General features: G+C 42.3%; 1 protein-coding gene across 1 annotated transcript in view; it reads right to left on the bottom strand.

Moving 5' to 3' along the window:
• The window catches only part of SUSD5 (sushi domain containing 5), a 68,587-nt gene extending 52,154 nt beyond the window's left edge, over positions 1–16,433 (bottom strand). The window contains exons 1-3 of the mRNA XM_050779417.1: positions 16,227–16,433; positions 11,518–11,695; positions 5,308–5,426 (exon numbers count right to left, since the gene is read on the bottom strand). Of these exons, the coding sequence (XP_050635374.1) occupies positions 5,308–5,426; positions 11,518–11,695; positions 16,227–16,338 (409 nt within the window). The 5' untranslated portion in view covers positions 16,339–16,433. The remainder of the gene's footprint in view (positions 1–5,307; positions 5,427–11,517; positions 11,696–16,226) is intronic.
• Positions 16,434–22,213: the final 5,780 nt, after the last annotated feature.

Raw genomic sequence — 22,213 nt, 5'->3', positions numbered from 1 at the left:
TCAGAGGCTTTCACACTTCCCTGGGAGACCCTGAACTAAGTGTTCTCTATCAGCTGTACCAACCAATGCAATTAACTGGTTCCAATCTGGTATTACAGCTGGAGAATTTCCCCAAAGTTATTCCTGAGACACCGGGCCTTCTCCAGGCAGTCCCGGAAATTAGCTCCTTTCAAAAATTCCTGATCACTCACCAAGACAGGGGAGCATCCAGCTGTCTTCTTAATGACATAAAGGACGGGAATAATTTCACTCCTGTTTTCAAGGGCAATAGAGGCAATCATAAAGTATGCAGGGGAGGAGGAATGCAGTACTAAGAAGGTGAAGTGGGCTAGGAAGAGGGAAGCAAGGCCAGACCTGTCTTAGATCAGGAGAAACAGAAGCATATACTCAGTGGAGGCTTATCAGGGCAACAGAGGGTCAGAGGAAAATCAAAGCCTCCAGACCCCAAGCTGCAGACCCCACAGACAAGCTGCCAAGAGCAGCAACGCCAGAAGACCCAAGAGGAGGCAGCTTATTTCATCAGAATCCAGTCGGTTAAAAATAACTTCACTTATTAGTTTAAGTGAGATCACCACAGGGTTGGAAATTCACTGTCACTGAAACAAAAATACTGAAAGGAAACTGAGAAAAGTCTACATTCACGATGAACTTTATTTCTATAAAGAAACACAGGAGGAAGCTGCCTCAACATTCCACAGGCTCTGTTTTCCTTCTGGGCTCTTTATGAGGCACATGTCTGCCGTTTTTGGAATTAGCACTCTTCATTCTTCCAGTCTTGCCAGAGAGAAGCAGCTTAGCGCCACGCAGCATCACGGGGAAAAAGGCAAGCTTTGGAGGAACGCTGCACGGGGGCATCTGCTGAGCTGGACCTCACCTACACTCACACGGGAACCTCACAGCACAGCCTGTTCTCCTCTGCTTCCGCCAAGGCACTGCACCTTCCTTGGGCAAACAGATTTCCCTTGTTGACTGTGCTGTCAACAAAGGCTCTACTGAGGAAAAGCAGCAACTCTGCTGAGAAGGGCGGAGGGCCCTGCAGGAGCCGTTTACAAGCTCTTTCTAAAGGAGAAAAGGCAGAGGGGCAGGGATAGAACTCTCTCTGAGTAACTGTGGGAATCCATCCTGCTTTTCTGTTAGGCCCCAGGAGAACAGTCCTGTGGTCCTCGTGCCATCTCCGCATGCATTCCTGCGTCCTCTTCATGGCTCACCTGAAGCTTCCTCACCAAGTAGGCCCAGCAGGACCAAGGCTCCTGTCTTCCCTGTAACCCCTGCCCTTTGCAGCTCTTGCCCAGGCTAGGCTAGGGCGAGCTGCTCTGGGATACAGGGCCCTCGAGCACTGTAACAGCGATGAACCACACATAATGCCCGCTCCTTTCAAATGGCATCCAGTCTTCACACACATGCCAACAGGTGTCACGGGAGCCTCAGCACATGCCTCATCTAAAGCCTGCCGTTCTGCTAGGCTCATGCATGGCCATGATGAGCTCAGGAAGCCCAAAAGCCGACAGCAACATGGATACTCTGCCTCTGGAACACATCCGGACAGTTCGCTGCCGAGCTTTCTGGCAGCGTGCTCTCGTTGTGCCCGGGTCTCCACACCCTCCCATTCCACTGGCTCTCTCCAACCGGCTCCCCATGACTCAGTGTTATTTTGTGTCTTAGGTTTATTTTTGTCTGCTGCTGTTGTTTTTGCTGTTTTTGGAGGAGTATGTAGACCATTTGTTGTTGTTGTTGTTGTTGTTGTTGTTGTTGTTGTTTGAGAGAGACATAGGGACTCACTCTGTTGCTCAGGCTGGAGTGCAGTGGCATGATCATAGCTCACTGCAGCCTCAAACCCCTGAATTGCAGAGATCCTCTCGTCTCAGCCTCCAGAGTAGCTGGGAATACAGGGCGTGCCACCATGCCCGGCGAATTTTTTTACTTTTCAAAGGGATGGTTTTTAGGGACAAAGGGTATCATATGTACAACTTACTCTCCAATGGTTCAAAAAAAATTATAGATACACACATATATACATATTCACATATGTATATATACGTATCTTGCTATGTTGCCCAGGCTGGTCTCAAACTTGTGGGCTCAAGTTATCCTCCAAAGTGTTGGGACTACAAGCATAAGCCACCATGCCGGCCTGAGCTTTTTGCTTTTTTTGTTTGTTTGTTCGGTTTTCTTTTTTTTTTTTTTTTCTTTCTTCAGACAGTCTTGCCCTGTCGCCCAAGATGGAGTGCAGTGATGTGATCTCGGCTCACCGCAACCTCCATCTCCCGGGTTAAAGTGATTTTCATGCCTCAACCTCCTGAGTGGCTCGGATTACAGGCATGCGCCACTACATCTGGCTACAGCCTGAGCTTTTCGAGATTTTAAATTTTTATATAATTTCAAAGTTATATAAACATTATAAAAGCAAGGAACCCACCCTTCTTGCAGGTTCACCAATGTGTTTTCATCTTCCCATTTGCTTTATCATTCTCTTCTCTCTCTTCCTCTCTCCATACCACACACACACACACGCATACATGTGTGTATACATATATATGTGAATATGTATATATGTGTATCTATAATTCTTTTTTGAACCATTGGAGAGTAAGTTGTAGATAGGATGTCCCTTCGTCCCTAAAAACCTTGGTGTGCATTTCTAAAAACAAGGATATTCTCTTATATAACTACAGTACAGTTATCCAAATCAGAAAATTTAAACGTTGATACAATACTATTATTTAATTCATGATCCATATTCAAACTTCATCAATTATAACTATTTTTTCCTAGTTCAGGATACAATCCAGGATCATGAATTGCATTTCATTGACAAGTCTTTTTGGTCTATCTTAATCTAGAACAGTTGCTTAGCCTTTCTTATTCTTGACATTTTTTTTAAAAGAGTAGGATGTTCTTCAATTTGAGTTCGGTTAATGTTTCCTTGTGATTAGATTCAGTTACACATTTTTGGAAGGAATATGCAAAAAATGAATCACTGAATCAATGTGTTCCTCTGAGTGCAATGTATCATATATATTGAGTTACCCATGACTAATCTGGAGTCACTATCATGATGCTGACTTTGGTGTCCTATAGGACATGAATGGATGTTCTCAACCTCTGACTTCATGCACTACAGTTGTGGGCAAAAGGGGCACACACTTGCATACACATAACTTGCTCGATGGTCTGTGAGGTAGAAAGCCCAGGTTGGCCTGTTGGGTGAGGAGAAACACATGGTTCAGTTGCCCTTGTCACCCAAGCCAAAGGCCAGCCAACTCCTAGAAGCAAGGGTACCTAGCTAACAGCAGCTGACCACAGACTTATGAAGAAGTCCCACCAAGACCGGCAGAAAAACAGCCAAATCGGTGGTTCACAAAATTGTAAGCTAAATAAATAGTTGCTGTTTTAAGCCACTACATTTTGGGGTGATATGTTAGCTAGCAAAAGCTAACCAATACATCTTGTTTATTGGAGAAAGAAATAAGACTCAGAAACCCTACGTATTTCTTTGACATTACTGAAGAAAAAATGTTGTCCTGTTTTTCTTCTGGCTCTGTCCTGTCTCCCTCAGGGATATGACCCTCTGTTTATGTTTAGAATTTAAAAGATTATTTAAATTTACTAATGTGAGCCAGGCGCAGTACTCCCAGCATGTCGGGAAGCCGAGGCGGGCGGATCGCCTGAGGTTAGGAGTTCAAGACCAGCCTGACCAACACGGTGAAACCCCGTCTCTAATAAAAATTCAAAAAAAATTAGCCAGGCATGGTGGTGCACGCACCTGTAATCCCAGCTACTCAGGAGGCTGAGGCAGGAGAATCGCATGAACCTGGAAGGCAGAGGTTGCAGTGTGCTGAGATCACACCATTGCACTACAGCCTGGGTGACAAGAGTAAGACTGCGTCTCAAAATAAATAAATAAATAAAAATAAAAAATTTACTAATGTGTGAGTGTCTGTGTGTGTGTGTGTGTGTGTGGGTGGGTGTTTTAAGAAAAAAAATAAACCACAGATACTGCTCTCCCTGGATTTTTTGAAAACCAAGTCACATCTCTCAGTTGCTTGATTGGATCAATGATGACAGGAGACTCTCCCAACACCCTTCCATAGAAACCAGCAGCTGCAGAGCCCTTCCTAGAGAGGGACCCCAGAGCAGAAGGCCCTTAGGGATCACCATGACTCTTACTTTTACCAACTCTTCTGACCCCTTTCCTGGAGATAAGGATTTGGTGCCTCTGGGATGCAGTCAGATGATCTGTATTTTCAACAAGTCCTTCTGGTATTTCACACTATCAGGGGAGTCTGGGAAACACTACATTACAGAAGGAGTTCTCAACCTGGGCTGCACATTAAAATCACAGGGGAGTTTAAAAAAACCCAGAACATTTAAATCAGAATCTTTAGCGCTAGCACTGAGGCATCAGTATTTTTTAACACCCCCCCCATGAGTCCAGTGTGCAGCCAAGAAGAACCTGTGCTCCTTGCTATGACTGATCAGTAAGAAGCTTGCTTCCCCTTCCCCATTCACACGAATATTCCTTTTTCAACCACACATGTTTCTGATAACAGAGGTGTACTTATTTGGTGCATACAAAATGCTGCCCTTGAGGCTTCTTTATGATTTTCTCCTCACCACTCAGCTGATTTCCCAATAGGAATTTGAATTTTCCTTCCTGTGAACAGTTTCCTAAATCCTATACATTTCCTTTTTGGGAAAAACATATTGTTTTCTTTTCAGCGTACTGTCCAATACGAAGAGAGACTGGAGGGCAAGCTTTGAACATCAGCCGCTGTATCAGATGCTGCTAGGGCTCTACCCATATTCTCTAGACACCTTTACCATTCCCATGCACAGGGACTCCTGGTAGGCATCTTCGCCTCTTTTTGGAAGGTGGCACTCAGGCTACTGGAACCTTTTGCCTGTGCACACGCAAAAAACAGAAGAACCTCGGAATTTATATCTCCTAAAGCAAGCCTTCACTCATGCCTGACAGGTGTGGTATAACTACTGCAGCTCCCTCACCCCAATTGGAAAAACGGGGGTTACATACATACACTATCTCCAGGGGTTTCCTGAGAGATTGAGCCAAAGTTACCCAGTGCCTCACCACCACTGTGAATTTCACTCAATATTGCACCGATGCTTGACCCCCTTCCCTGTCTTGTCCACTTCCCCACCATACTACTGGCTTTTCTTTGGAAGACTTCCTGATAAACCATGTCCAGTAAATCCTCACTTCAAGGTTTTCTTTTAGAGAAATCAACCTAATATAGCAACCCCCAAGAGCACACCCTCCAGCACCTTCAAGAAGACTCTGGCACTGACCTTCATCCTTAATACAAAGGGCACCGTATGTGCCACCAGGAACTGGGTTGCTCTCAATTCTCACATCGACAGCTCTCATGATTTGCTGTTCTCCACTTCCTTTGCTACACACGGTTGTTCTGAAACAGACAAAAAAGGCACTGAATGAGGAGAACTCTGGGTTGAAAATAATAAGGAATAATTCTCTTCTGTTGTCAGCTCCGAATCGTGAGCTCTGAATTCATGAGCTCCGAATTCATGAGCTCTGTCTAAAAGCATAAATCTGGACACATTCTCTGCAAAAAAGTCTAAATTCAGAAATACAGGTGATGCTTCAGTTGAAGCAATAGGTATCAATTCGAGTTTCAAAGGCAATATATTGTTGATTTCTTCTAGATTATGTTGGTTTTTATTTCATAAAATTCTGCTCTTTTCTTTTTCTCTTATTTTGCTGTTCTTCAAATTTCTTTAGATCTTTAGTTCATGAACCTTCAGCTTTTTTCCTTTTCTAACAAACATTTAATGTTTTAGATTTCCTTCTATAGTTTTGGCAGCACCCCATGAGTTTGGTTATGTATATTTTTAATATCACTGAGTTCTAAATACATGATAATTTCCATTATAATTTTTTCCCATAATTTATTTAAGAATATTTTTTCTAAACAGCAAATACTTGAATTTTTAAAAGTTCATCTCACAATCTCTGTTTTCTAATTGGAGCCTCTTGTCTATTTATACTTAATTTAATCATCAATTAATTGAAATCTGCTTTTTATTAGTTCTGCCCATTCTCTCTTCCTTTCCTCTTCTTTCTTTTTTCCCACTTTGGATTATCTGAATTCTTCTTCTTCATTTTTGGAGGCAGTATTCTCTTTTTTCTCTGTATTGATTTGGAAGTTAAATATCCTTTTACTATTTTCTTCAGTGGTACCCAGAAGTTACAACTTCTTTTACTTATTGAAATGTAATATTACTTTTATCATTGCCCCTAATAATACAACTTGAATACTTAAAACACTACATATGAATACACTTAAAACACTTCCCACTTATATAAATCATTTTTTAGCATCCAGTGTTACTATTACTGCTTCAGAAAATTACATAATTTCAATTGGTCCACATATTTACTCCTTCCATTTATTCCTTTTTGCCTTTCCAGTCTTCCTCATGCAATATTTTCCTCCTGCCTGAAGAGCACTTGTTTAAGTGCAGATTGGATGCAATGAATTCTCTCACCTTTCATCTGTCTGAAAATTTCTTTATCTCACCTTTATTATTGGGAGATATTTTTCATTGGGGGATAAAATTCTAGGTTAGCAGTAATTTTCTTCCTGTACCTTCAAAATATCAAAAGTCTTTGGGGTTTCATTGTCAGTTTATTGTTCCTCCTTTAAAGACAATCTCAGCATTTTTAATTTTTAAAAATATTCTTTTCTTCATATATGATTCTTCCAGTCTTACCATGATGTGCCTAGCTGTGAACTTCTTTGTATTTGTCTTACTTGAGCTTTGCAGTGATTCTTGAGTCTGTGTCTGGATGTTTTTCTTCAATTGTGGATCATTTTCATATTACTTTTATTCTATTTTCTTTTTTCTTTCTCTTCCCCTTTTATAATTCAAATTATATTGCATCCTCTTTGTCTTTTACCCTTTGTTGTATAATTTTTCATCCTTTTCCCTCCGTTATTGATTCTGGATATCCTCCTCTGAAATATTTTCCAGTTCACTAATCTTCTCTTTGGCTCTTTTTTTTAAAGTCTTTCTTTCCCTCCCTCCCTCCCTCCTTCCCTCCCTTCCTCCCTCCTTCCCTCCCTTCCTCCCTTCCTCTTTCTTTCTTTCTTTCTTTCTTTTTCTTTCTTTCTTTTTCTTTCTTTCTTTTCTTTCTCTTTCTTTCTTCTTCTTTCTCCTTCCTTCCTTCCTTCTTTTCTTTCTCTTTCTCTCTCTTCTTTCTTTGTTTTCTTTTTTTTTCTTTTCTTTTCTTTCTTTTTGAGACAAGGTCTCACTATGTTGTCTAGACTGTATTTAAACTTTGAACTCCTTGGCTCAAGTGATCCTCCTGCCTCAGCCTCCCAAGTGGCTGGGACTACAGGCATGCACCACCATGCCCAGCCCTCTTTGGCTCTTTTTAATCAGCTATTAGGTCTATCCATTAATTTCTTAATTTTAGCTACTGAATTTTTCATGTCTAGAGTTTCCATTTAGTTATTTTTACAGTTTCCACCCTCTGCCAAAATTCTCCTTCTCATCTTTTATATCTTTGAACATGTCAAGGATAGTTATTTTAAAGTCTGCACCTACTAATCCTAATGTCTGGAGTTTCTATTACCTATTGTTTCTTCTGAATTTTATTCTACTTGCCTTGTCTCCTCACGCAACTAGTTATTTTATATTGTGAGACAAATCCTACATTGGCTAAATTGTTTGTTAAAATAAATTGAGGTCTAGGATACTATCTCCCTCAAAAGATAATTTTTATTTGATTCTCCTAGATATCTGGAGCACTGGAAATTCAGGGTCATCTCAATCCAAATTCATGGCTATAGAGTATTTGAAGATGTGCTGCTTCTCCCAGGAGGGGCTGCGTCCAGTTCACTGTACAGTGTACTGTGTCCAGCTTACCCTTAGGGCATAGCCCTGCAAGGTCCCAACCCAAAACAAAACGGCTCACTGGGTCCTCTCCTACACAGAAGGTGAATTCAAATCTCCATCCTCCTAGTCCCATGTGGCTATTAAAACTGCTGTTCAGCTTTTTAGTCACCCTTTAGGGAATCTGCAAAAGTTTCCAGGAGACAAGTGGCCCAAAAGTCTAAATTCATCACTCTAGGCCTTTATCATTCTCTGGATTTACGTGTACACTCAACATAAATTCATAGAGATATAGGGCAGATGTGCTAGATGTCTACTATGCCATCAATTACAAGATGCACCACACATTTAATTATTGCTTTTCAGTGTGTGGTGAGGGAGTGGAGAATTATGCAGGAAAGGCCCACAGTGGAATGGACATACTAATGGTCAGATGCTTGTTTCCAGAAAATTAAAATGAAAGGATATTGAATAGGAATGGTGAAAAGAGAGTAATATATTTTAAAAAATAAAAAAGGGATAGAAAAACGATTTTTAATACATTTTGTAGTAAATATAACAAGTATATTTTCTTTATTTTCTTTCTTTCATTATTTATTTTGAGACGGAGTCTAGCTCTGTTGCACAGGCTGGAGTTCAATGGCGCCATCTCGGCTCACTGCAACCTCTGTCTCCCTGGTTCAAGCGATTCTCCTGCCTCAGCCTCCCGAGTAGCTGGGATTACAGGCGCCCGCCACCATGCCCAGCTAAGTTTTGTATTTTTAGTACAGACTGGGTTTCGCCAAATTGGCCGGGCTGGTCTTGAACGCCTGACCACAACTAATCTGCCTGCCGTGGCCTCCCAAAATGCTAGGATTACAGGCATGAGCCACTGCACCCAGCTGTATGTTTTCTTTGTAAGGTAATATCATTTCAGCCTGCAGAGATCCACTAATATGCCTTAACACCTTATAGTAAACCCACAGAAGATGGACCTTTGTAATTGTCCAGTCCTGGCATACAATGCCTGAGAGACCTAAGCCTAGTTGCAAGCTGTCTCTTCAGAATCTGCGAATACTCTGGTTATCTGATGAAATTTTATAGTAACAGAATTATGAAAAAATATTCCTGCTTGACTACATTATGGAAATGCATGCACAGGGTATATTTTGTCTATTCAAGAGCATGGATATAAAACGTAAGGCAGAGAGGACCACAGTTCCAGATTCACCAAAAGGCTTTGGATGTAGCCTCAGTTGTCCCTTTATTCAGTTGCTGCTTCATACTAGGCACATTTGGAGACATGAGTCAGCATGGCTGTCTATGTTTTCCATGGCCACTTGCCAGCCAGACATCTTAGGATAATCATCTACCAAAGTAGTTCCTGGTGCCTTGTTTGCTTTCACATTTCCTGTGGCACGAAGGAAAAAGTGAAGTGGCTCCTGCCTTCTCTGAGCATGACTAAAGAAGTGTTTGTTTATTTCTGCTTTTGTTGCCTGTGTTTCTGAGATCTTATTAAAATATTTTCCCAGACCAATATCCAGAAGCATTCCTCCTATGTTTTCTTCTAGTAGTTTTACAGTTTTGGGTCTTACATTTCGGTCTATAATCTATTTTGAGTTGATTTTTATATGAGGTGAGAGGTGGGGGTCTAGTTTTATTCTTCTGCATATAGATATGCAGTTTTCCCAGCACCATTTATTGAAGATACTATCCTTTCCCCAATGAGAGTTCTAAGTTCTAGTGTTCTATACGACTGTAGGATGGCTGTAGTTAACAATAACATCATTTCAAACAGTTAGAAGAGGATATTGAATGTTCCCAGCAAAAAAGAAATGCTAAATATTTGAGATGACAGACATGCTAATTACCCTGATCTGATCACTCTCCATTATGTGTGTCAAAACATCACTACGTACTCCATGAATATATACAATGATTATCTGTCAATTTAAAAAATAAAATTAAGCCAAGCATGGTGGCTCACACCTGTAAACCCATCACTTTGGGAGATGAAAGCCAGAGGACTGCTTGAGCCCAGGAGTTTGAGACCAACCTGAGCAATATGGCAAGACTTCGTTTCTACAAAAAAATTAATAAATTAATAAATAAATAAAAATGTAAAACCAAGCAGGTTTCAGCACTATTGGAAAGATTTCTCCTAGCTGGCCATAACAATTATTTCTCTAAAGGATTCCACGGGTCAGGAACTCAGATAGCCACAGTAGGAATGGCTTGTCTTGCATCTAAGGTCTAGGGGCTGAGCTGGCAAGACTCATAGGCTGACAATAACTCAATGGCTGGGGACTAGAATCACCTAGAGGCATCTTCATTCACATTTTTGGCAGTCAATGCTGGCCACGGGCTAGGACATTGGTTACGGCTGTTGGCAAGAGCCCCTAACGGAGATATCTCCATGTGATCTGGCCTTCCTCACAGCACACCCATCTCAGCACAGTCAGACTCCTCATGGCATCTCAAGGCTACAAAAGTGAGTGTCCCCAGAAATCTAGACAGATGCAGCATGGATTTTTCCAGCCTAACTTCAGAAGTCAAGTAATTTCACTTTCGCTGTAGAGGTGAACACACCTGTTGATGCCAGTGGTGTGAAAAAAATTGTGGCCATATTTTAAAACCTCCATGCCATGTTTCTATATATATATATATATATATATATATGCAGATGAGTGTCCACAGAAAAAAAGGGATAAAGAATGCATACCAAACAGTTAATAGTCATTATCTCTGAGATGGAGAAGAAGAGAGAAACTTACTTTGTACTTTATGTATATATATGCATTATTTGAAATTTTTGCAATAAGCATGTATTATTTTTATTACTTAAAAAAATTCAAGGCTAAGCAGGGTGGCTCATGCTTGTAATCCCAGCACTTTGGGAAGCCAAAGCAGGATTGCTTGAGGTCAGAGTTCGAGACCAGCCTGGGCAACATAGCAAGCATTTTCTATCTCTATAAAAAATAAAAATAAACAGTTAGCTAGGTGTGGTGGCACATGCCTGTAGTCTTAGCTACAGAAGGCTGAGGCAGGAGAAACATTAGAGCCCAGGAGGTTGAGGCTGCAGTGAGCTGTAACCATGCCACAGCACTCCAGCCTGGTTGACAGAGTGAGACCCTATGTCTAAAACAAAAAAAGAAAATTCAACATAACGAAGTAAGAGGATAAAAGAATTCTGACAGAACTCCAGAAAAATGCTTTTATAAGCAAACTCAAAACATGAACACACGCCAGGCGCGGTGGCTCACACTTTGGGAGGCCGAGGCAGGTGGATCACCTGAGGTAAGAAGTTTGAGACCAGCCTGGCCAATATGGTAAAACCCCACCTCTACTAAAAACACAAAAATTAGCTGGGCATGGTGGCAGATGCCTGTAATCCCAGCTAGTCGGGAGGCTGAGGCAGGAGAATCACTTGAACCTGGGAGGCAGAGGTGGCAGTGAGCCTAGAATTGCACCATTGCACTCCAACCTGGGCAACAGAGCTAGACTCCATCTCACACAAAAGAAAGCAAAACATGAACACACTGGAGGCTACTGCCCACTGTACTCTCCCTGTACTGGTATCTCAACAGAACAATCACTGAGCCCTATATAAGCCTTGGTGGTGCAATTAGGGTGAGTTGGAAAAGGAGCGCTCGCCTGACTTACCCAAGAGTGCCATCTGCTAACCAGCCAGTGGCACACACCGCAAAGGAGCAATCCTGTACCACTCTCCGCAGCTCGTCTGCAGACACCAGGTGAGCGCCCCTGCTCTTGCAGGAAAGCCGAGCAGCCTCCAGTTCTAGGCCCTGAGAGCCATTCTGAGACTCCAGCACAAAGAGCTTTCCTGTGTGGGGACAAGCACAAACACATGTGGATTTCAGGATCCACGGGAAGTTAGTCTCAGCAAACTCATCCTCTGGCAGACGCCAGTTAGAACTGCAAGCCTTCCCTGAAGTTCAAAGTGCAGCAGCTACCACATTGCACACCATCCCTGGGATCAGGTGATGACAATTACACTAGCATTTTCACCCTCTTTTTTTTTTTTTTCCCAAAATTAACCATCTGCTCCGGCGTGTCGATCTGGAAAAGCCCTTCAAATCTTTCTTTTAAAATGGTGTTTTACAAATATCATGTGTCAAGGCTCAGTGTCCTGGGCTTCCCTAAGTTAGGTCACTTGATGTCTAAGGCACTGATTTAGGCCTCAGCTCTGCTTTCTTCTGCCTCCCTCAGCCCTAGGATGACCCCCTATACAACAGGTTGCTTCCCTTCTCTCTGTCCCTTGCCTTAGTATACTACCAGGCCCCTTTCACAATTCATTCATTTGTGTCTGCTGTACTTCTCTCCTACTGGACAAGAAAACAGAGATGATGTCTGGTACACCTTGGCTTCCTAAGCACAATAATGTATGGACATGTAGTGAGCCTTAAAGAATGTGTGATCAATGGGGGGATGGGAACATGAATTCAGGCAGAGGTGAAAGCCCAGGCTGAAAGCAGATGAGAATTTTAGGCAAGAAAACCATGGTACCGGAGGGAGCGCTGAGGTCCCCAGGAGCCTCCTGGAGGAATGAAGCAATGCCTTGGGTGGCCCTATCAAGTTAAGGTAAAGGCAGGGGGAGAAAACACCTACTTAGAATGAGACCATTTACTTACATCTTTACGTCACCAACTTTTTCATAATACATCAGTTATTAGACTAAGACACAGCTAAGACACAAGTCATCTGCTTGCAAAAGACTAAGACAAGCCATCTACTTGCAAAATTATTATAATAAATATAATAATTCCCCAGCTTTGGAACCACAAGTTATAATAATACAAAAAATTAAACAAACATATCCATAGGTGACTGGTACTCCTACATTTAACTATAAAAAGGTAATATCAACAAAACTACAAGGAAAAACAAAAAAATTCAATCCTTGAGGAAATTTTAAACTACTGTCCCTCTCAGTAATTGTTAAAACAGAAAACAAAATTAGCACTCTTGATGTAAGAACCTACGTGCAGTACTGCATACCAAACTACAGAATACACATTCATTTTAGGCACACACAGAATATTTGTAACACTGATTAAATACTGAGCTATAAAGCAAATCTAAAAAAACCTTGAAAGACAAAAATCATACCAACCATGCCTTTTAGACTACAACAAAGCTAAAATCACTGATTTTATATATGACACACTTACATAGTATTTACTATGAGCCAGATGTTGTTCAAATTGCTTTACAAATACTCATTATATTAATCCTTATGACAACTCCATGATATATGTGGTATTATCATCCTCATTTTATAGTTAAGGTTTAGTATTAATACTTGTCCAAGATCACACAGCAGAGATACAAAATCAGGCAGTATGGCTCCCTGTTAGTGATTTCAATCACTTGGTTATACTGCCTATCAATAACAAAGCAATAACTAGGAAAATCTCCTTGTGCGAAATTACAAAATATACTTCTAAATAAACTGTGTTCAAAGAAGAAATCACAACTGAAATAAAACATGTCAATTCAAGGGCCAAAAACTTATGGAGAAACTAAAGTAGTTTAAGAGAAATTTATAGCCTCAGAACTCATATTATTAATACAAAAAAAAGTATGGTTGAGAATCAATGATCTAAGTTTCTAGCTCAAAAAACTAACACAAAAGTCCCACAAAATCAAATCTTCTAAAGTAGGAAGAGGAAATAATACAGATAGAGCAGCAATCAATAAAATGGAAAGCAGACATACAATCGAGAAAATAAAATGGATAAACCCCTAGTATGACTGATCAAGACAAAAAAAGAAAACACAAATTACCAATAGCAAAAACACAAATTACCAATATCAAGAATGAAAGGGAACATCACTACAGATCCCGTGGACCCCGAAATGATAATTAGAAATTATTACATTGCATATGCCACATTAGACAATCTAGATGAAGTGGGGAAAAAACTTTAAAAAACAAAACTTAGCAATATTGACACAAAATTAATTTTAAAATCTGAATATTTCTTTATCTACTAAAGAAATTAAATTTATTATTTAAAATCTTCCTACAAGAAAACCTTCAGACACAGATGATCTCACACCAAAACAAACAAACAAAAGCCCTCACCGGCAGAAACCCTTTCAGAGAGTTAAAGAGGGAACAACTTTCCAATTTGGTTTAGGAACCATCATAAGTTTGATATCAACACTTGGCAAAGATATTATAGAAAATGAAAATTATAGGCCAATATATTTCATGAACATAGATTCAATAATCCCAAACCAGCTTCCCTCACTCCAGGCTCAGTTCTATGTCTTCTTGCTGTAAAATTTTTCCTTAGGATTCTGCCCACGCATACAATTTCACAGATCATCCTTATACAGATGACATGTTTTTAGAAATAGTTTCTCTCCAAATCTCTCTCTTCAAATATCTGTAATTCATCATACTTGAGCTGAGCATTTCTTCTTCTTCCTCCCATCACCACAGCACACAAATAACTAAATGTAGGAACTGGTGGTAGTTAAGAATTTAGTACCAAAAAGAATCCTTTGATAATATAGCTTATAACTCTTCCTGGTTTTAGTATAAATGTTGGGGCTCAGAAAATTGAGTTTCTTTAAAGGAAATATACCTATAATTGTCCATTGAGGAAGCGGGGAAAGAAAAGGAAGGAGACAAAGAATCATGTCCTCTGGTGTTGTCCTTACTTTCTCTTTGACCAGTGACATTTCTGCCTTTAATTTTCTATGACCCGTATCAAGCTAGAGAGGCACAAAATATTGATCCTTATCCACATGGCATTCCACTTAAACAGTTATAATGGGGTGAAACTCTAAAACCTTACGGATGACAAAAATATTTACTTAAAAGGAATTAAAATTGGCACAATATATCTTGTTCAAAGGTTAATATGAGCTCCAATTTATTCTACTTGCATTCTTTAAAATCAGCTTAATTTTCATGGTTCAATGTCAGTCAAAAAACACTACAGTGAAGAATTATCAGCAGACTGCTAGTAGGTATGGGATTCTTTTGGGGGTGATGGAAACGTTCCAGAATGAGATGCATGCAAACCATGGTTTTCACAACATAATGAATGTACTAAAACCCACTTAACTGTACATTTTTAAATGACGAATTTTATGTGAAATACATGTCAATTTAAAAAATTAACAGTGGTTACTAACAGCCTTCAAAGTTAACACTGTTTTGTCTCTAACAGTCTCTGAGGATATGGAGAAATAAGACATTCATCCTTAATTAGGAACGAAGAGCTTTTCAAGCCTGCACTTACACCAGAGAGCACTAAAAATTAAGACCTAGAGGGTTTTTTCCTTGGCTTTCCCCTTTCCCTGACAACCATGCTTTTTTTTTCTTTTCTTTTCTTTTCTTTTCTTTTCTTTTCTTTTCTTTTTCGTGTCTTCTAGTTGCACCCAATATCGTTGGCTAAACAAGAATCACATTTTAAAATACACAACGCATCCTAAATCGACGGAGGGCTTTTCTCTTTTATCAATCTAATTCGTCCTAAGCTAGAACTCCCTCATGGGTGTGTGAACTGCTGGTTTTAAGCTTGCTTCCTTCAGATGCTCCTGTACCATGTCAGCGGGATTTTGTTCCAATAGGAAAACACAGCTGAATTAGCTTTTCAAAACGGAATGGATACAGAGTTCCAATCCTGCTCATTCTAGGGCAGGTATTAAAAGCTAAATTCAGGCTCAAAAAACAAGCGAACAAACAAAAAGTGGATAAATTCTCAGAGAACCTGCCATAATCTGGCCCTTGCCCATTTCTCTACCTCATGTCTCAAGGCGTCCCCTCTCCTCCAGGTACTTTGCTTTATCATTTGTCCCGTTTTTCCTGTCACAGCCTTTGCACGTGCTATTCCCTCTGCCCAGGCTATTCTTCTCTCTCTCTCTTTGCCTCGTTGATTCCCACTTCTTTCACGTCTTCCTGGACCAAGCCAAAATATCCGAGGGAGTTTTCTAACCATCGGCGGTGTCCTCGGGGGCACATTAAATAGACGTTGAGAAACTGAGGGACTGCGGAAAATCACTCCTTAGCAGAGGAGGTTCCAGGGTACCTTAGAGGTGATTTCATTCGAGCTTTCTTGGAGACCTTAGGAAAGCCAGCGGCGGGACTGCGGGACCTGCGCGCTCCGCACTAAGGGAGGTCCAGGCACCAGGCGGGCGTTTGGGCGCACGGGCACGAGGAGACTTGGTGGGCCAGGAGAGGGATGCCGGGTCCCAGGACCGCCGCTTGCTCGTTCCTCTCAGACTTGCGCTTGCCGCTTGCCAGGCTGGTCAGACGGAGCAGCCCCGGCGAGCTACGCCTTCCCTGCCCGGAACCCACGCTCCACCCCCCGCCCCGCCGCCTCCCGCACACTCACCATCCGCCCGCACCGAAAGGCGCGGCAGACCGAGCAGGAGCAGCGCCGCCGCCCAGAGCCCGGGCAGGCGGCTGTGCCAACGGGCAGGCGGGCTGGGTTCCTCGGCAGTCATGGTCCGGGAGTGCGCGGGCCAGCGGGCTCGGGTGAGGGCTCTGGCTGCGCTTGGGGTTGCCCAGGCCACTGCCCAGCGTGCGCCACTCGGCTCTGCGCTCTGCGCTCGGCTCGCGAATCGCAGGCTTCGCGCCGGGCGCGCCGAGAGGGAGGAGCGCGGAGAGCCGGGGGAGGCTCGGGACGCGGAGCCGGAGCGCCTGGGCCGCCGAACTCCCGGGGGTCTTCTCTGTGGCGCCGAGGAGGCGGCTGTAACCCGGCTCCGCCTTCGCGCTGGGCACCTGGAAACCTCGGTGCCAAAAGGGGCTGCGCCGGACCGCGCTCTCCGCGGGCACAGCGGGGCGGAGGGTGAGGGCGCAGGGAGGCGGGGAGAGTAGCGAGCCGGCCGCAAGGAGCCCCCGCCCGTCTTGGGGACCCTTGGCGAAAGGGTGACGCAGTCTGAGAGGCCGAGCCCCTCCAGCAGGACCGTTAGAAAACGGGTGTCTAACTCTGTCCTCAGCCTCTACTTTTCAGCTGGCCTTCTCCCCCTCCCCACCATCACTTTTTTTTTTTTTTTTTTTTTTTAATGAAGAGAGGAAAATCTTAACTTACCTACCACCCTCACTCTAAGGTATGAAACGCGTGGAAGAGCGAAATTCCTCTTTCGTAAAAGCGTAGTTTGAGAGTCACTGAGGAAAGGACAGCTTCAGGAAGGCTTCCTTCACCACTTTGCCTGGTACTAGTATTTCTCAAGGAGCAGTAAGAGCGCTAATGAGGTTGTCACCATTATCACCCACCTCCCAAATCAGGGCTGTTTGACCTCGAAAGGGTCTGAGATTCGGACTCTTATCGGTCTGGTCTGGGAATCTACATTCTAAGTAAGTGTCCCAGTGGATTCTGCTGCAGGGGTCCCAGTTTGACTTCATTCCTTCTTCCTGCTGCCCCCAGCCTGTCTCCCCACCACCAGCACTTCCAGTGAGAGAAGAACTTGCTTTCTTCATAGGTGGAGTAATAAAGATAAGTATTGTTATAACTGAGGCATGCGTGGTGCTCTACAATTTGCAAATCCCTTTTATATTCATGTATGGGTCAACAAACATCTATTGAGTGTCCACAACATGCCTGCCCCTGTGCTAGACCCTGAATGTGGCTGCAATCTGTCCTAAAAATGTTCACACTTAAGTAAAACATACTTACAATTGAACAAGTGATTGATGCTAAAGGCGCAGATGATTATCCTCATTTAACGAACCAGGACATAGACATTGAAAGAATTTACTTTCTTTTCACGGTAAGAACTTGGATTTGAATCCACATTTGATTTACTACAGGTGTCATTTTTCAGCTTACATTAATTGTCAAAATGTACTGAAAAGATTTCTTCTCTCCTTATTACTTCCCATCAACTACAAGGGCTACTATTAGTGAGTAATTCTTTTGGATAATTAAACTTTGCTTTCAAAATACAAATACTGGCCGGACACGGTAGCCCACGCCTGTAATCCCAGCACTTTGGGAGGCGGAGACCGACCAGTCACCTGAGGTCAGGAGTTGGAGATTGGCCTGGCCAACATGGTGAAATTTCCATCTTTACAAAAATACAAAAATTAGCCGGGCGTGGTAGCTATTAATGCAATGAGGCATTAAATGCAGTGAGGCCTGACAAGTATAAATGAATTTACTTAGCTTCTTCCCTCTTTTTTTTTTTTGACACGGAGTCTCACTCTGTGGCCAGGCTGGAGTGCAGTGGCTCGATCTTGGCTCACTGCAACCTCTGCCTCCCAGGTTCAAGCGATTCTCCTGTCTCAGCCTCCCAAGTAGCTGGGACTACAGGTGTGCACCACCATGCCCAGCTAATTTTTGTAGTTTTAGTAGAGATGGGGTTTCACCATGTTGGCCAGATGGTCTCTATCTCTTGACCTCGTGATCCACTGACCTCGGCCTCCCAAAGTACTGGGATTACAGGCAGGAGCCACCACGCCTGGCCAGCTCCTTCCCTTTTAACAGTTAGCTGGTAACCTAAGGAGTGAGACTTTACATGTCTGGACTGCAGGGGACATTTTAAAGCCTGGTTAGTGCTGAGAACAGAGGGGAGGGATCAGAAGGTACCTGCCAGAGCTACCAACTCACTCAGGAGCTTTGCCTAGTAACATTTTTATTTTTATTTTTATTTTTATTTTTATTTTTATTTTTTTTTGAGACAGAGTCTCACTCTGTCGCCCAGGCTGGAGTGCAGTGGTGCAATCTCGGCTCAGTGCAAGCTCCACCTCCCGGGTTCACACCATTCTCCTGCCTCAGCCTCCCAAGTAGCTGGGACTACAGGTGCCCCCCACCACGCCTGGCTAATTTTTTGTATTTTTAGTAGAGACAGGGTTTCACCGTGTTAGGCAGGATGGTCTCGATCTCCTGACCTCGTGATCCGCCCGCCTCAGCCTCCCAAAGTGCTGGGATTACAGGCGTGAGCCACCGCTCCAGACCATAACATTTTAAAAAGTCAATTGAGTATTACTACTTAATTCTACTGACATTTTAAAGAGTATGTTTATTCACAATTGTCTTGGCCTGTTCTGATGTGAGGAGATGGCATGCTCTAAGGGTAATTGGTATGGTTACTTTAGAAGACCGGCTGTTTCATCTGAACATATACCTGCCTTAGGACCCAGAAATTCCTCTCCTAGGAGTATATCCGAAAGAATGAGAACCTATATTTACAAAAATATTTGTGTACAACTGTTCGTAGCAGCTTTATTTGCAATGATCAAAAACTGGAAGCAAGTCAGATATCAACAGATGAATAGAAAAACTGTCATATTCACACAATGGAATACTGTTCAACAATAACAGGAATGAACTACTGAATGAACTACTGAACACATGAGTTAATCTCAAGGATAGCATACAGAGTGAAAGAAGCCTTACACAAAACAATTCATACTGTGTAATTCCATTTATATGAAGTTCAAGAAGGACAAAACTAATCTGTGGTGACAACAGTCAACACAGTGGTTGCCTTTGACGGAAAGGGAACACAAGGGAACAGCTGAAGTGATGAAAATGTTCTGTATCCTGTTGGGGATGGTGGTCACGTGAGTGTATATGTTTGTCAAACATCCCTAAACTGTACACTTGAAATCTTTGCATTTCGTTGAATACTTATACTTCAGTAACAAATACTTTAAAAATTGGAATTTCAGTCCTTGCCCTAAAAAATAAAAAAGGTTTAATAGAAGGCCGAGTGTGGTGGCTCACACCTTTAATCCCAGCACTTTGGGAGGTGGGTGGATCAAGAGGTCAGGAGATTGAGACCATCCTGGCTAACATGGTGAAACCCCATCTCTACTAAAAGTACAAAACATTAGCCAGGCGTGGTGGCACGCGCCTGTAGTCCCAGCTACTCGGGAGGCTGAGGCAGGAGAATCGCTTGAACCTGGGAGGCAGACATTGCAGGGAGCCAAGATCATTCCACTGCACTCCAGCCTGGGTGACAGAGCGAGATTCTGTCTTTAAAAAAAAAAAAAAGGTTTAACAGAGGAGAGTTTGATGAAAGGACCACTTACAGTGATGTGGACAGGACTAAGAGAACCGATAAGGGATGGTGTAACTCCTGGGTCTAGCAACAGCTGGAAGCTATAGCCACGCTGAGGCCTGAAGGTGTGAGGGAAGATTGAGGTGTTACCAAACCAGCAATAGCTGTGGCCGTGAAAGAGGTAGAAGAATCAAGATGCTGCCACTGGTCTGGTAGGGAGGGAGTGAGGAAGAAAGACCCTGACTTCTCTCTCCTTCTATCCTTCATCTTCCTCTTTATGCCTTCCATTGGCGGAACCGTTTAAAAGCTAAAGGGTAGAGAAGCACAGGTGCAGTGGTCCTTAGAAGTCACCCTGTTAGGGTGCAGAGTTGGCCAAAGAAGGATAAAGAGTGGATCTGGAATGGCAAATGAGAAACAATCAGCACAGCTCATCTACTTTTTTCTTTCATTTGAATAAGAATAACTAGAAATAAAACAGGAGAAACACAAAATCCTGTCAGTCCTCTCTTGTATTACCTGGGAATAATGTCAACTCAATCAAATTTCCACTTGGAGCTAAACTGTGAAATTAACCTTCAGCGGTTACGTTCACATAAATACTGTTTCACATAAACAGAAAAGGGGAGAAGTAAACAGTTGTCACAAAATATAGATTCTACTGTCCCCACTTCTGTAACTAGTCATGAGGCCTTATTTGACAATCATTCCAATGTTCTCCTCTACTCTCTGAGCATGTTGGCCTGCATGAATAGTTTTTTTTTTTTAACTGATGAGAGGGGCCTAAAATTTCATTCTCGCCAAAGACTTATCTTTATTAGTTTGCCACTGACCATAATTATTGGATATGGGAGTCCTCTGAGGTCTAGACATAGTCATCCCATTATGAAGCAGGAATCCAATTTCCCCTTGGTAATCAGGATCAATCACCCAGTCAGCAAACTAACCTTCTTTTCTGCGTCTTTGTTCTTCCACATGAGGACTACAAAATTGCCAGAGAGCGGTCTCAGCTTCCAATTTACAAGGGCCATTCCTGTTGTTTACTGGTGGAAGCATTTCTGTCATGGGCACCCAAACCTCCCAACTCACCAACTTTTTTTTCTTGTTTCATCCACCACTAAGAGTTGTATCCCAGCTCACCAATCTAAAGGATGTAGGGATATTATGCAAAACTTTGATAGGTGGGTTATTATATGTAATAGAGAGGTCCTACTTCGACCTTGGTCCTTAAACCAGTCTATTATGTCTGTAAGAAAAATTAGACTACATATTGGCTACTGGTTTAAGGCATATCTTGTAACTTGAGTGAGTGCCCCAAACTCCCACAGTGCTGTATTCTAGCTGGTATCCTAACTATGACTTATCTTTCTATCAAGCCACCTGCTTCTAGGTAAATATCATGAAATGAGTCTATTGTCCCACTGATTTCTACACAATCAGCTTCTTGATTAGAGATGCTGTAATGTGTGCTGCTATGGCCACAGGTGAGAAGACGTTCTATATACATCTACATATAGTGGTGCTAGTAGAAGAAAGCCAGACAAGGAAGGCAACATCAGATCTAGGATAAGAATTTATTTCAACAAATAAAGCAAGAAAATAAAATAATTTATTCCAATAAGGACAAATAACTGCAGTCTCTGTGGAAAAAAAAAGATCCAATTTAAATAACCTTTCTCTACGTAGCCACCAGGAGAGGCTGGCTGGGGAACAATGCCATGTGAAGACTCACGGTGTGTGCTCGCTCTTTCTCCCTCTCTCTCTCTCTTTCTCTCTACACACAGACACACACACACACAGGCTGTGCCCATCCCAAGAGAACCACACTGACATCCTTGCTATCGGTCTCCTAGTTCTGAACTTTTCAAGTCACTGACTGATGATTAGGCATTGTCCATACATCAGTGAAGATCCATAAATGAGGCCATCTCTCCTTTCATGTGGAACAAAGCTCCACCCATTGGGAGGATTCTCTTTTGCTAGTTTTTACTTTTCAACAGAAAAATGTTACTCTAATAAAATATGCATAACATTTATTATTGTAATCATTTTAAGTATACAGATCAGTGGCCTTAAGAACACTTACATTGTTGTGCAACCATCACCACCGGCCACCTCCAAAAGTTTTTCATCATCTCAAACGGAAATTCTGTACCCGTTAAACAATAACTCCCTATTCCCTCCTCCCTCTAGTGGCTAGTAAGCACTGTTCTACTTTTTGCCTCTATGAATTTGACTATTCTAGGTACCTCTTATATGTGGAATCACATAATATTTGTCTTTTCATGCCACTGTTTTTAGTGCTATACCAGTGTGAGACTAACTAGTGCTACCCCATGGACACCCAAGCATAAAGCAGGTTCAAGTTTTTTCTCTT

The sequence above is a fragment of the Macaca thibetana genome, chromosome 2 (assembly GCF_024542745.1).
Source record: "Macaca thibetana thibetana isolate TM-01 chromosome 2, ASM2454274v1, whole genome shotgun sequence".
Classification (NCBI taxonomy): domain Eukaryota; kingdom Metazoa; phylum Chordata; class Mammalia; order Primates; family Cercopithecidae; genus Macaca; species Macaca thibetana.
The sequence above is the reverse complement of the archived record's forward strand: the minus strand, read 5'-3'. Positions and strand labels throughout refer to the sequence as shown.